The following is a 13,750-nucleotide window of genomic DNA, read 5'->3' as shown; positions in this document are numbered from 1 at the left end:
AGCATAGTGGTAGGTGTATCATTCTGTGGGTTTGCTTTGGGCTCTGGGTGCTGGCACAAAATGTGAGTGTTATGGTGCAGATGTAGGACTACCTCTGAGATTTTCAGCTTTTCTTCAAATAAACAGCTGGATGTTTGAATGAGTGTTACAAAAGAACTACGGTCCTAACATCTTACATCAGAACTGATTTTAAAAGCTAACATAGAACTTCTGGAAAGGCTCCCAACGTAACGCAATTGAAACTTGTGGAACGTGCTAAAAAACTGAGTACATGGCGGGAAATCAACCTGTGAAAACAAACTCCACCAGTTGTGATAGAAGTGGTAAGATGTTCTTAAGACTTTGTGCTGCAAGGCAATGGGGATGATAGCAACTTCTGGACATTTTTTTTAACCAAATAGAAGTTTAATCAAAGCCTAATAAGTAAATATGCACAAGAAATTTTGCAAACCGTAAAAAATTACAAAAGATCAATATTGTTATACAACAGGAAATTAAAGTTGATTTGACAGAAACTTCTGTAAAGCATTCTATGTATTTCTATTATTCACATACCTCGAATTTTACAATAAGATTTCTAACTCAAGATAATTGTGCTGTCTTTTAACAGAGACAGCGTTTTTTAAAGTGCTCCTCCTGGCACCTGCTCAGCCAATGGTAGCCCCCTGGGGGCGTGGGCCGCCGGGGGATGGAGGGGTGGGGGGGCACTCTCTTGAGGAAGCGTCTGAGGCAAAGGGGCTCCTCACAGTCAGCTTCAGCCAGATTCGTTGAACCCCACCACCAGATGACTGTCAGAGCGCATTTTCAGTTGGGAAGAGGGAGTGAGAAGTAAAAGGAGGAGACCCGTCTGGGGGGGGAGGAAGCGTGTGTTAGGGAACGAGGGAGAGAGTGTGAGGTACAGTGAGAGCAGAGTCAGAGCAGAGTGAGAGCAGAGACTCCTGCGGACCGCAGAGAGGCAACTTCACCGGGATTGTTGTCACTGCGCTCCGTGGCGGAGGATAGATCGCTTCCGTGCGGCTCCGGGGCAGCAGCAGCAACAGCAGCAACAGCAGCAGCAGAAGCAGCATGCTGGAGAAGGCTTGAAGACGGACCGTGGATGAAGCTTGGCTGAAACGCCTGAACCACTGACACTGCCTGAGAGCGCAGAAGGAGGCTAGAGCCGTGCCAGCGAGGCAAGGGACAGACACTGGAGAAGGAGCTGATGCTGCGGGAAAGTTACCAACTATGGAGATTTACAGCTAAGTGAAAGTTTACGCACTGATCGAACCGTCCAGAGTCACTTCTCCACACTGGATGCCGTTATAGACAGATCTCGGTGCGCTTTTTCTTCTGATTCTGGTGCCGCGGTGGACCTAGCCAGCTCGGTCGGCATAGATCTTTTCACGCAACACAGTCAACGGGCAGGATGTCTGAAATTACTTCTCTATACCTCATCTTTTGCCTTGTGGTGACAGGTAAGATGCGCTTATCTTATTAGATTTTTTTTTAAATATAATTCAGCATGCAGGTCTGTATTGATGGAAGGGAATGGATCGCTGCTCCATATGGCGCTGCGTCAAGTCGCCTCAGTGCGCTGGTCTGCTGCAATGCTACAATTCGCTGCTGTTAATGGCCAGTAAATGTTTAATCACTTATTTAAAAAAGAAAAAGGAGCAACCAGCAGCAAAAGGGTTTCGGTCCACTTATGCCCGAGTGACTAAGGCCAATGCGTAATTTGGGTTTGTCCTAACGAGCCCTGCTCTTGTGCAAATACAGCATTTATGTTTAAATTAGGGAGTTTGCGCAGGGTTACGGCGTCGGGGCGCACCTACATTAAGTGTAACTCAGGGTTTATTCTGAAAACAAACAGAAAAGAGTGGGTCTGGACTGCGGAGCGTGTGTGGGAGTCAGTTCGGAACACAAAAGCGTGGATCATACAAGGAGAGAGAACGGGACAAAGCGAGTCTCGCAATAAGCGCTGGTGTGGCGCTCCATGCACGGCTCCGTATCCCTCAGACCCTCCAAAGTTACTCAGCGGTCCCCGCGGTGATTTTCACCCAAGCAGTCTGGATGTAGCTCCTCAGCGCAAATAGAGAAAAAGCGCATAAGTGTAGAGGGAGCGAAGCACATGGACACTGATACGCAGGGATGGAAAGATAGACGGGAGAGTCAGCGTGGAACGGGAGAGTTAGTGGGATAGTGGGATAGACACATTGGGCGACAGCGTTTGTTTTTCTTGACGCGGGCAAAGAAACAAAGCACCTGTCTACCCCCCCCCCCCCCCTCACACACACACACACACACACACACACACACACACACACACACACACACACATCACCACCCTTTTCTGCTTTTTTATTCCAGAAGACGATGCATGGCAAAGTGCGCTATATAAAAACTCATCACCATGTTGTTTATGTTTACGCAAATTTCCGCATTTGGAAATCTAAGTAATGTGTTTCGGTGAATGTTTACATTAAAATCATCTATTTTTCCATGTGCTAGATTTCAAAGAGTTTACAGAAGTAAAAACATCAGCATCAACAAGCTGCATTTCTGAGCAGCTGCTCAGAGCCGGCCCAAGGGATAAACAAACTAAGCTGCTGCCCCCCCCTCCACCCCACCCCACCCCCCAGGCTGGCGGCAGAGTGCCCTTAGGAGCCTTCCCACGCAAAATATAGATCTCAAAACTAGAAGTTTGTGGTTACATGTAGTTGCATGGGGAATGTATCTGCAAACTCATCAGTGAATAAATGACAAGTGGTACACTGATTCTCCAATAATGATCAATCTCCCACCCAACTATACCGAGTCTGCACTGAAACACTATGAACACCAAAAGATTAAATCGGAGAAATAGCGTTTTTTTCCAGCATTTTCTTGCTGCTATTAATTAAATAAATTCTGCTTTCTGGAATCAGGACCCCAAACCAAATTTTGCCAGGGGCCCCAGGCGGTTTTGGGTCAGCCAGTCCTGTAATATCAAGGTGTTATGTGGTTTCAAATATTTTCAAAAGTGCAAAAAACTTCAGTCACATCTTTTCTGTGGCTTAAATTCCTTTTAATAAGATGGTAGAGAAAGTGTTGGAGCGACCCGAGGTTTCTCCCGCTGTGTAGAATAATGCTGCCCGTCCCCTCACGTCCCCCCCGGCACCTGCACACTGCCGGTCAGCTGGCTAAACAAAGACTACTGTATTTCTGCCTGGGTAATGACATAGAAATAGAATCCTGAACAACTTAGCACAATAAAGTTATGTTATATTAACATATTACTTGAAAACAAACATCAGTTTTTGCAGGTGTTATTTCTGTATTTGTTTAAGTTCATGTACCCAAAAATATGAAATTTGTTTTTGGGTACATTTGTTTTACTCAAGTTATCATACAGTGAAAATCTCACTGCTACTCATACATGCATAGAGTTGACACTTTGAAATAAACACATTCATTTTAGGTCACAGAGAATATATAAGCGCACTCAATTCTGACACACATCTTCTCTTGGAGGGACAGAAGATGGAATTATAAAATCTTTGTCCTTTGGGCAACATTTGTAGTTTCTTGCATGAATCCGTTTCCCCTGCAGCTTTAAGCAAATGGCAAAGCTTGCCCAAATGGCCATTTGCTGCGCGTGTGCGTCTTCACCTCCAGCCCTCGGTTCCGCATGGTTTTGTCATTATTCAAAAGCCCGAGGGAAGGGACATGACACCAGTAAACCTCCGCTCCCTGACAGACCAGCGGCAGCTGGATGAGAAGAAGCCAAAGCCAGACAGTGGCATATATCCCCTGACCTCAACCCCACTGCACATCGGAAACACTCACATGTCTCTCTTATGCTCTCCCTCCACACAAATAGACACAAATACGCACAAATAATGAAAATTGCAACAGCTGCCCTAATTAGAACCTAAGAGACCCTAGACCTCATTTACTGGGTCACCTTTTACGGCGCAGATGCTCAAAATTGGTTGCACTCATAAATGTATCCAACTTCAACTCATAGCTCCTTTTTGCCATTATTTTTGATGTGCACGCATGGCATATCGCATACATTTCTATGTATGTAGTCTCGCTCAACACAGATAATTTACTTTCTCAGAGGGTTCCCAGAGGAATTGGATTCCACACTGCATCAGTATTCTGAGTAATCTTCAGTGAGCTCTTCTTTGGAACCTTTTGCTTTGGGTCGCCCGTGTCTCATTGGGCCAAGTTCAAAGGCTGCGAGCTGAGATTACAAGTTTCTCTCCCTTCCTCTTAAGCCGTGTCGCCACTCACGTCTCACTATAGTGTAATGCCGGGGAAATTTTCCACCTTGCTTTTTCTTCGTCTTCTTCTTCTCACAGCTCTTTTTACCCGGTTGCCTGAATATGTGACTGCAAATCGGGGGGACATGAGAGCAAGTCTGCCTAATGGGCCGGAGGCAGAAAGCAGACGTTCACCAAAGGTTTTGAAAAGCCCATTCACAATCGCATACTTCGTGCAATAGAGTTCAGAGGTAGAGCTGTAATGTAGCCGAGGAAGTGAGAAATACCCCCCCCCCCCCCCCCCCCCCTGTCATCTTCCTTTTCCTCATTACCAAAGATGGGTCTTACATACATGGAGCACATATTTGTATGTGGATGCAGAGACAACAGAGCCCAAGAGGTTTGCTTTAAGCAGCCGTGCATATTTTATGAACTGACACTCTGTGCTCTTTGAATTCTTCTGGAGGGAGTCTGGATGGGGACGGTTAAAGAAGAAGCAGGGGAAAGACGAAGGGTGGTGGGCAGGAAGGCTTGGCGGGGATGAGACATTGATGTGTAACCGGCATCCTGGTGATTAAGCAGAAAAGCTTCTAGTTAACAGGAAAGGAAAAAAAAACTCCACTGAGGTTTCTTAAACTTTTCTGTTTCTTGTTATACTTGTCACACGAGCTCAAAACCATGGTCACAATCGCTTTGTCCTTACTTTTTCAATCTTTTTTTTAAGGCCGCGTGATTAAAAAGATTTGACAGTAGAACGTTTGGAAAGCCAAAGAAGCCCTATGCAAGCCAACGAGGGGCTTGAGAGATGAGGTGCAAGATAGTGCAAACACAGCAGAATCTGAACACAGCTGAGTCCCGAACCCAAATGGATTGCATTATTTAGAAGACAAAGTCATGCCAAAGATAAGGATATTTTCCTCTCTGCTTGTATCCTGTGTGAGCTCTGAGTAATGATTTTCTTGTAGGATTCTGTACTGGAAGTGAAATCTGAATTAGACATGGGCCTGTATGAGATTTCATGATACTATCATATTAACACAATAATGTAAAAGATCTACTGATTAAATCAACTAAATGCTTTACTTTATAACATCTGGATAGCAGCTCATAGCTTTTCAACTGTGGTATTAAAACGGTGCTATCAGAATAAGAATAATGGTCAGTACACCTTTAGTTTCCAAAGCATGAGTGTTTGCAATTTTGCAGACAGGAAATATTTCCTAACAGCCACATTTTTCTAAAAAAAAAAAAAAAAAAGGTGGTGGCACCCATTTGGTGTCAGCTGGCCAGCAGCGCAGAGCGACAGGTGGAGGATGGTGGCAGTGTGAGGTCAATGTATGCTCATATAGTTGGATAAAACTCTGCCAATTCATCACTTTCTCTAGAAAAATAAAATAACACAAAATAAAAGAACATTAATCTGTTTAATTAATATGATAAAAAAAGTTTTAGCAATTTTGAGATTAAAATATATTTTTTTATCTCAGTATGCCTTGAGGGTGGTAACAGGTCCTTGCCTTGCCTGACTTTACTAGATTCTTGAAATATCAATTTATCAGTAGCATTAGCCTAATGGATAGGGGTTGACAATACATCCAGCTCATGAGCCTAGATGATGCATGATATTGGGTTCACGAGATGAAGAGGCGCTAAGAATATGCCATATTTGGTATTCACAAATGGTGTAAAGGTTTCACAAATCATAAACTGTGTTTGAAATAATGAGCAGATTAGCATAGAATCAGCATAGAACAACCCAGTCCAGGTTTGAACAGTCCTTGTATTGTGGTTTTTTTACTCATCTTTGCCAAGGAATTTCCTGATACTGATCAAAAAGTGCTCGTTTTAGGATTCCACAAATATTTAATAAAAGTGTAATAAATCTCAAGCTGTGTTTAAAATAATCTCTATTCTAAGAATCCTTTCCTATTCCTTTGTTTGTTTATTGCTGTCATTCCGAAGACGGTCTGCTTCTAAAAATGCACAGAAAAAAGTCCTGACAGGAAGCTTTAATGTCGCCTGTTACTCTGTCACCATTTCTTGCCCTGGAATAGTGCCAGGTAAACAACCCAAAACTGGTGGGTGATGCCTCGATCCTTCTGTGACCAGGTGTCGGTCAGGTGTCTGTACAGGTCGACTCTGTCAACACAACTGAGCAACAACAATATGTTAATATCATAGGATCTCAAGATTTCATTTGTTTTTTGGTTTAATATCTTAAAATGAAGTGGGGTAATGCTTGGTAACCAACCAGGCATTTGCACAACAGAACAGCAAGGAAGGATCAGGATCTTTAATAATGGTCTGTTTTCTCTGTCATCCTTGAGGACCTGTCATGCAGGCATGGCATTGTCTCTCTGGCCCTCTTCATATCCTCGTGTTCTTCCCCTTCCCCCACTCTTGTGGAAGAAGAAGCCCAAAGTAAAAGGGGGAACAATGGAGCTTCATAACGCTGCTTGTCTCTAATCAGTTTTGCCATTTGGGTAAACACAGATAAAGAACTTGGCAGCGCGTCCGGAGGCGTTGTTATCAGCTCTGAGCAACTTAACTGGATGTGCGCTGCTGGTTCAGGCAAAAACAGGAAAGCACAAAAGTAGCCAGGTAGCAAACTGTTGATGGCGCTTGGCCCCATGCAGTTTTATTTTTATCTCCATCTGCCCATCCTCCTTTTGTCTTCACTCTCTCCCCGCGTCTGTCTCCGCACATCCTCACCTTGTCTTCCTCTGGGGCAGTCGGAAGATCTGGGGAGGAAATGAAAGAGAATGGGACAAAGGAGGGCCGTGTCAGCATCCTGCCATTGCCTTGATGCCCCCCCCCCCCCATCATAGTTCTTCAGGCTGTATCATCAACTTACAGAGGGGAGGTGAAAGCAGAAAATTATTTACTCTTTTATCCTTCTATGCAAACACAGTAATGGAAAGAATGGGGGGAGAGGAAGAGAGTGGGATTAATTTGGTGCCTTTCATTAAAACATCCCCCAAGGGGAACAGTCACAATCATACAGTAGCAGCTATTTTGAGAAAGACTTGGATTGCATTTATCTTCCTTAAAAATGCAAGTGTCACCTCCTCCTAGAGAGATGTATCACCGCCTCAGAAGACCCTAAGCCCAGAAACCAAGACGCAACAGAGAAAGCGTCAGACATATAGGGCCTCGCATTCATTTTTATTTTCCAATCAATTGCTGCCTGGGAAGACAAGGATTTCATATCTCCTGCCGTGAGACAAAAAACAAACAGCAAATTGAAATTTATCTTCTGCATCGCAGCAATATCTGTTCTTGTGTTATCTTCACCCGCCGTGTTCTTTAACCTTGTATTAGAGATAGCTGTATGGATTTTGGCAGCCGAGGGGCGTCTTGCTGGGGATAAAAAAAAAAAGTTCTGTTTGCAGTGCCACCAAACAGCATTAATTTGACACCAGATGCTGATTCATTTCACTTCGCTTCTCACTCCCTATTTATGAAATTTGATTGTTGGTGGCACTTAGTGAGCAGAGGAGCTGAAATATTCAGCGCTGTGTACCAGGGCTAAGAGCTCAGACAGAAATGGCTCAAAAGAAGCTTGCTGAAGCAACATCCGCAAAACACACACAGGCACGCTCAGGGAGGTCAAGGGCAGAGACAGAAAATGTAGACGATAGGCTGGGACGAGTCTCTGACGTCTTCAGAGGCATGTGCTTTGTTCTATAGCTTATCAGTTAAAGTCTAATTGTCCAGTTAAAGATGCTGACACTCCAATGAAATCTCATCTCCCCTACCATACACATGGATGTAAATCCAAAATGCTCCGAGAAGCAGGCTCTTGATTGAAATCGGCCAATTTTTCGTTATCAGCCCTGACCACAGAGGGTCCAGCCGGAAATTCCAAAATCGAGTCATTTGTTAATCACTAAACACGCCCACACAAGCACGCAGCGCAAGATCGCGGCAACGACGGTTCTCTTTGGTAGCTGATGCTGCATGGAGGTTTTAAAAAATGTAACTTCTACTACATTTCAAGACAAGTTTGCAGGTCATTCTAGCTTGGAGAAAACAAAAAAGAAAAAGACTTTTTAGGTGATACCAAGAAGGCTGAACGTATTTACCAGGATAGGTGCTCTGTGCATAGGACAGGCTGGATATGGAAATGTTGACAACCTTTTTGGAAATCTCAGCGTCGGAGTATGAATCAACCTTCTCCAAGAGATACAAATAGACTGCTGCTTTTCTAATTCTGGTTGTACTGTTAAATTAAAAAGCTAATCGCAAATGTAAACTGCTTAATAATTTTTTCGTTAGAAAAAATATTTTACAAATGTAGTGTTGCTCTCTTGCTCCCGTGTAGCGTGACATCACCTCTGCTGCTTGTATAAATATTTAATCACAGCTCATGGCAGGAAGATAAACATATTTTGAATCCTGTCCTTTTAGCTTTTATTCTTAGAGTAATTAAAGAGAAATAGGAATCGGCTAAAATCAGTTTCAGCATGTCTAAGATTTGGAGCTCTGAAATCGGCAGCAAACAAGACAACAGAAAAGCAAGAATGTAACATGTTAACTGGTCCCGTTCTTTGTTATGGATGTGTTTGCTATTCTTACAAGAATAAAGATTCAAGTTACTCCTTGAGTGAAGTCTAGCTTCCCCTCTACATCCCCCCCTTTTCATCACATTGTTTTATTTCATCAGTTCACACTGCTAGGAATTCCTGGACTAATATTGTGGTATTGATCCAAGTAATAACCAAAATAGTTACCCTGCTGTTGCTTGGACCGATCGGTGTTGTCTTAGCGGGTTCTCTGGGGGATTAGAGTGAAGGTAGCCTAGTCTTTTGTTTCCATTTTTGCTTGGAAAATATTGGAACCTCAACCCGGGAGGTCGGCGGAGCGAAAAGGGGAGCCGTCATTTGAAGGCATGTCAGTCAAAGGCTGTTGACCGAGCATTTAACTGCAGCTCCCTCAATGGCTAAACATATTTATGCCATTGAGTCGTGTGGAAACGTGAGCTAAGAGCAAAGTGCTTAGGTGGCTGAGGTGTTGACGTGGGGCGGTGGGAGGCTAAGGTGTGTCTCTCTCCCTCTCTGTCTGTTTGGGGAGAGAAAGCCGATGCAAGGATAACAACGGGCTCAGCGTGAGAGATGGAGAGAGAGAGGGTGAAAAGAAAGGAAGGCACAGGGGGGTCAAAGGGATTTACTGCTCGGATCCTGGCATTCCAGGTAATGGATATGCTTGTATTGGTGTAAAGAAAACCTGCAGTTCTTCTTCTCAGACAACAGAGGTGAAAAGCAACAAAGAGGTAGATGACTGAAAGTCTGAAGGGGGAATAACGGAAACTTGATAGTGCGACACCCTGGGCTAAAAATCATGTGTTCTCATGAGCGTGCACGTGTCAGCTTGAGCGTGCACGTAAGGGTGGGGTACAGGAGATGCTTGCTACGATTTTGTAAAGAATCTGCAGGGAGGACAAAAAAAAAAAAAAAAACACATGGCTAAGTGCTTTCCAAGCTGGCTAAAGTAAACCAAACACCCATCTTCTTCAGACGAAGCAGCTCAACCATTGTTCCAGCACATTGCACCCATCTGACTTAGATATCCTTTACGTTGCGCGGATCCCTGGGGGCCGGAAATGGAACGAAGCGGATGAGCAGAGGGACCGATTGTTCCTCTGCTCGGAGTATCCACAGATGGGGCTATGGCACGGAGACGCTCGCTGTTTGCTTTTGAAAGTCCCAGGCGTTTGCTTTGCAGTCATGGTTTGCGGAAGGCTCTGGGGGATAGTGGAAGAGAGGGAACCACTGGAGACAACAGGGAAGGGCTCGGAGCAGGAAGAAAAGAAAAGACAGGGGCAGAAAAAAAAGAGTTTGCTTAATATCTTGTCAGGGTGAATATAGTGTCATTGCCAAGAAGGGAAGACAGATGATATAGCCATACAATGATAGGGTAGGTGTGCGAGAATCGCTAAAGTCCTATCCAGTTTCCGAACAGAGACATATATTGCTGGAGATAATGGGGAAAGGAGGAAGAGTAAAGAGAGTGAGGGGAAAAAAGGGAAGCGATGAGATGCAGGGAATCCAGAATGCATCCATCATGCGGTTTGGTGCAGAAGCCATTTGTACCTATTGTACTCCATAATTTGTTTTCTCAGAGCTTGCAAAGGGAAGGGTGAAGGGGGGCCACACAGAGCTATGGCAGCCATTTATTTTTGCACTAATTACATAAGTGAGACAGCATAATTAGACGTATAGCTAAACAGACAATAGGCTGAAAGAGAGACACGCGGAAGGAGATAGACGGGGAGGTGTTGATGAATTCAGATAGATGAGAGGCTTGGGCCTTCTGTTTCATATTCAAGAGTGCGAGGGAACGCGTTAAAAGGAGTAAAGGGGATGGAGAAGGATAAAGGGAGAGGAAAAGGGGTGAGTAAAGGAGATGGGGCGATGCAAAGGATAAAAGATGAGAGGCAGGCAGAGAAAAGCTCTCTTCACAGACTGCACTTTTAGGCGCGGCCCATTGCCACAGGAATAAGGCAGCTCATTTTATACACCTGCTCAGCAGGAGGGGAAAGAGACATATAAGGAGATGTTGTACAGGAAAAGAGAAAAGGGCAAAATGGAAGAGAGGGAAGAGGAGACTGATCTCATCTCAGCTCCTTCAGATCAAAGGCAGAGAGTGGCTACAGAGAGCTGTTTGTTGTGGCTTGTTTGGGAGGGTCCCTGTCCTTTTAGGGGTCACGAGTTCATCTGGTCTGCTATTTTGTTCAGGCAGGATTACACTTAACAACACATGCCGGGTCCCTCATAAGCTATATGCCCTGCAAACATTCTCCGGAAAGAATTTGTGAGGTTGCGGTACAAAGGAAGTCAGATCCGGGGATGGAAGCTGGTTCATTAGCCATCTCTGCCGCGCTTATACTTTCTCTTCATGTGCTAATACTGTGACGCATCTGCTCTGGTTCCCTTGGAGGCGGTACTTGGGTGTGTTGGACATGTCAGGAGCCTTTCTAGGACTCTGGTAGAGGAAAAGATAAATAGGCCCTTAATGAAGTCCCTCAATCACAGGCCAGTTAAAACAGCTGACCAAAGATTGAGGGGCTTGTCAGACCTGATTGGAGGCCCATTGAGGCAGGTCGAGAGAAGCTCTCGAGTCGTCACACTTCAGATTAGCTATTAACCACACTATAGACCTCAGCCTAACCATTCTCCTTTCTCTAAACAGTCTGACATCTGACAGACTATAGTGGCTGATGTCAACCCCATGAACAGCCGAGGGAGGTTTTTAAAAGCCAATTGAAACTTAGCCCTTTGTTTAACCCACCTTGGATCTATTGCATTGGTTGTGTGTGTGTGAGTGTGTAGGTTGGTTATTTTTTTTGGCTTTAGGCATTAGCTCTCAAACTTTATGCAAACATTAAATATCAAGTGTTACAAGTAACACCAGATCGATAGAAGTTTTAAAAACCGCAGTACTACACAATATGGACTTTCTTAGATTTCAGTTATTTTATTAAATTGAAAAAGATGAAAAAAGTTCTTATCCATTGGCTCTCATTTAATGGTTTATTTATTTATTTGAAATGGGACAATGCATATTAATTAATATGGGTTCATGAAATCCATATGCAAATATGCCAGAGTTAGCCACAGAGAGAGCCAGGCTAGAAATGTCCCGCTTTCAGATATGAAAAATTACCACAATGGTCACCTTGAAGTTGGAATTCGAAGTGGAAAATTATAAGTTTCTGCCCGCCCCAATCTTCCCATATGACTGTATTGTAAATCAAATATAATAACTACAGTAAAAATAGCCAAGTTGCACCTCTGAAGGTTTATAGCTTCTAAAATTTTTCACAAAGTAAACATTTTTCACATGTAGTAAACATGTTGGCTAAACACACAAAATGCAGGAAAGAACCTTGTTATTAGTATGTGCTGGTAACAGAAGTTAGTCTGGTAACTAAGCACATCATGTAGTAACCCACTGATTTTGTACTACTACTCCTAACAACAAAAAGCATAACACAGTTACGTTAGGGGTTTATGTAATTTCCAGATTCAACTTCTGTTTCAGCAGACGTAGCCACAGGTAAGTTGTTCCAGGTACAAGAAGTTCTCAACATTTTCTCCACTGCTGTTCTCTTTTGAGAAGTTTCTGATGAAGACAACATCTACCTCAAGTTACTTTCTCCTGAGTACCGTTAAAGGCAGCCCGAGTACCACCGGTGATACATCATAGCTCAAGAACCATCGGTTTAAGGTTTATTTTTTGTGCAAAGCTGTCTTGGAGAATTTGGCATCCTATTTAAAAAGGACTGGGTGCATATAGACAGTTTTTCTTCTGAACGGGTGAAAGAGAGGGTGCATGAGAGAAATCAATGGCCCAATTCAATCCATTACAGCCATGACTGTTGCTGTAATGGTGTGGAAATGGACAGTGGTCATGTGGATCCCCCCGTTTACACCTCCGGGCTTGGATCACAACTGAGGCTCTTATTCATTTCCTTCCAGCTTTGATTAAAAAAAAAAAAACAGTATTCTGGAGGTTTCAGAATACTCTCACATGATGGTGATGAGGGAAGAGTGTTGTTCGTTTCGAGGGAGGAAAAAGAAATGTTACCGCATCAGGGTTGCCAAAGGAGAAACACATAACACTAGGCTGAAATTATCCTCAACAAATAACACTTGTGGTCTTCTCCTCTTGCAGCTGTTGGCTCTTTGATCCTGGGTAATGTGTTAACAAGCCTTGGGTATGTGGGAAACCCATAACCCTAGTGTGTGTATTTTCAAGGAGGTGTGAGTCTGCATGTGTGTTTGTGTGTGTATATATGCTTCTCTTCGTGTGTTCATGTGTATTTTCACACTAATTAATGAATTGCTTTATATGCTGGCTGAGGTGACGATGGCCTGTCTCCAGTTAGGCATTGCATTTTTTTCCCCCTCCTGTGTAAGCCTTAACCCCTGGTGGTCTGGGTCCTCTCGCTCACATACTAACGCATTAATGAGCCCAGTCTAATTAGTGCTTGTGGCTCCATACCGGGGACCCCTGAAACCACATCACCATTGTGAGTTAGCCTAATCAGGGGACCGCTTAAAAGACAAGAGTGGCCACTGCTCAAGCGAGCGAGTTCACACGTATACAGCGAACAGGTTGGACTCCCTCAAATTAGCAGGCTGCTTCTTTTGGAGGGGAGAGAGGAAGCAAAGAAAGAAAAAGGTTGCATTTTTTTTTCAGATTTGTGACCACTGAGGATCGGCTAGGCACTCCTTCCCATTTATCTCCCTCACTTCCTCCCGTAGCGCTCCTCCCGGGGGCAATGCAGAAAAATGATTTTGCTCTTCTTCTTCCTTACTCTTCGCTACATATAATTCAATCTGTTTAATATAAAATAATCTCTGCCAATTTTTCAGCGTATTTTAACCTGATCAGTCAAACAGCCGCCTCGGGGGGGACAAGCCGCGTTCCACCTTGTCAGGAAAAAAAAAAGGAAGGTAGAGTAGAAGGTAGAAGGTAGAAGCTGTGCGCTTTGAAAAGTGTCTGTTTGCTGTTCTTGT

General features: G+C 43.9%; 1 protein-coding gene across 5 annotated transcripts in view; it reads left to right on the top strand.

The window, feature by feature from the left end:
• Positions 1–739: 739 nt before the first annotated feature.
• kirrel3l (kirre like nephrin family adhesion molecule 3, like) overlaps positions 740–13,750 on the top strand; it is a 48,541-nt gene continuing 35,530 nt past the window's right edge. For 2 of the 5 annotated variants that reach the window (XM_036132162.1, XM_012862607.3), the window contains exon 1: positions 740–1,454. In XM_036132162.1, the coding sequence (XP_035988055.1) occupies positions 1,406–1,454 (49 nt within the window). In that variant the 5' untranslated portion in view covers positions 740–1,405. The remainder of the gene's footprint in view (positions 1,455–13,750) is intronic. The other 3 variants (XM_012862609.3, XM_012862610.3, XM_012862611.3) reach the window with 2 other exon arrangements.

The sequence above is a fragment of the Fundulus heteroclitus genome, chromosome 3 (genome assembly GCF_011125445.2).
Source record: "Fundulus heteroclitus isolate FHET01 chromosome 3, MU-UCD_Fhet_4.1, whole genome shotgun sequence".
Classification (NCBI taxonomy): Eukaryota; Metazoa; Chordata; class Actinopteri; order Cyprinodontiformes; family Fundulidae; genus Fundulus; species Fundulus heteroclitus.
Note: the sequence above shows the minus strand (reverse complement) of the source record. Positions and strands in the feature narration are given on the sequence as shown.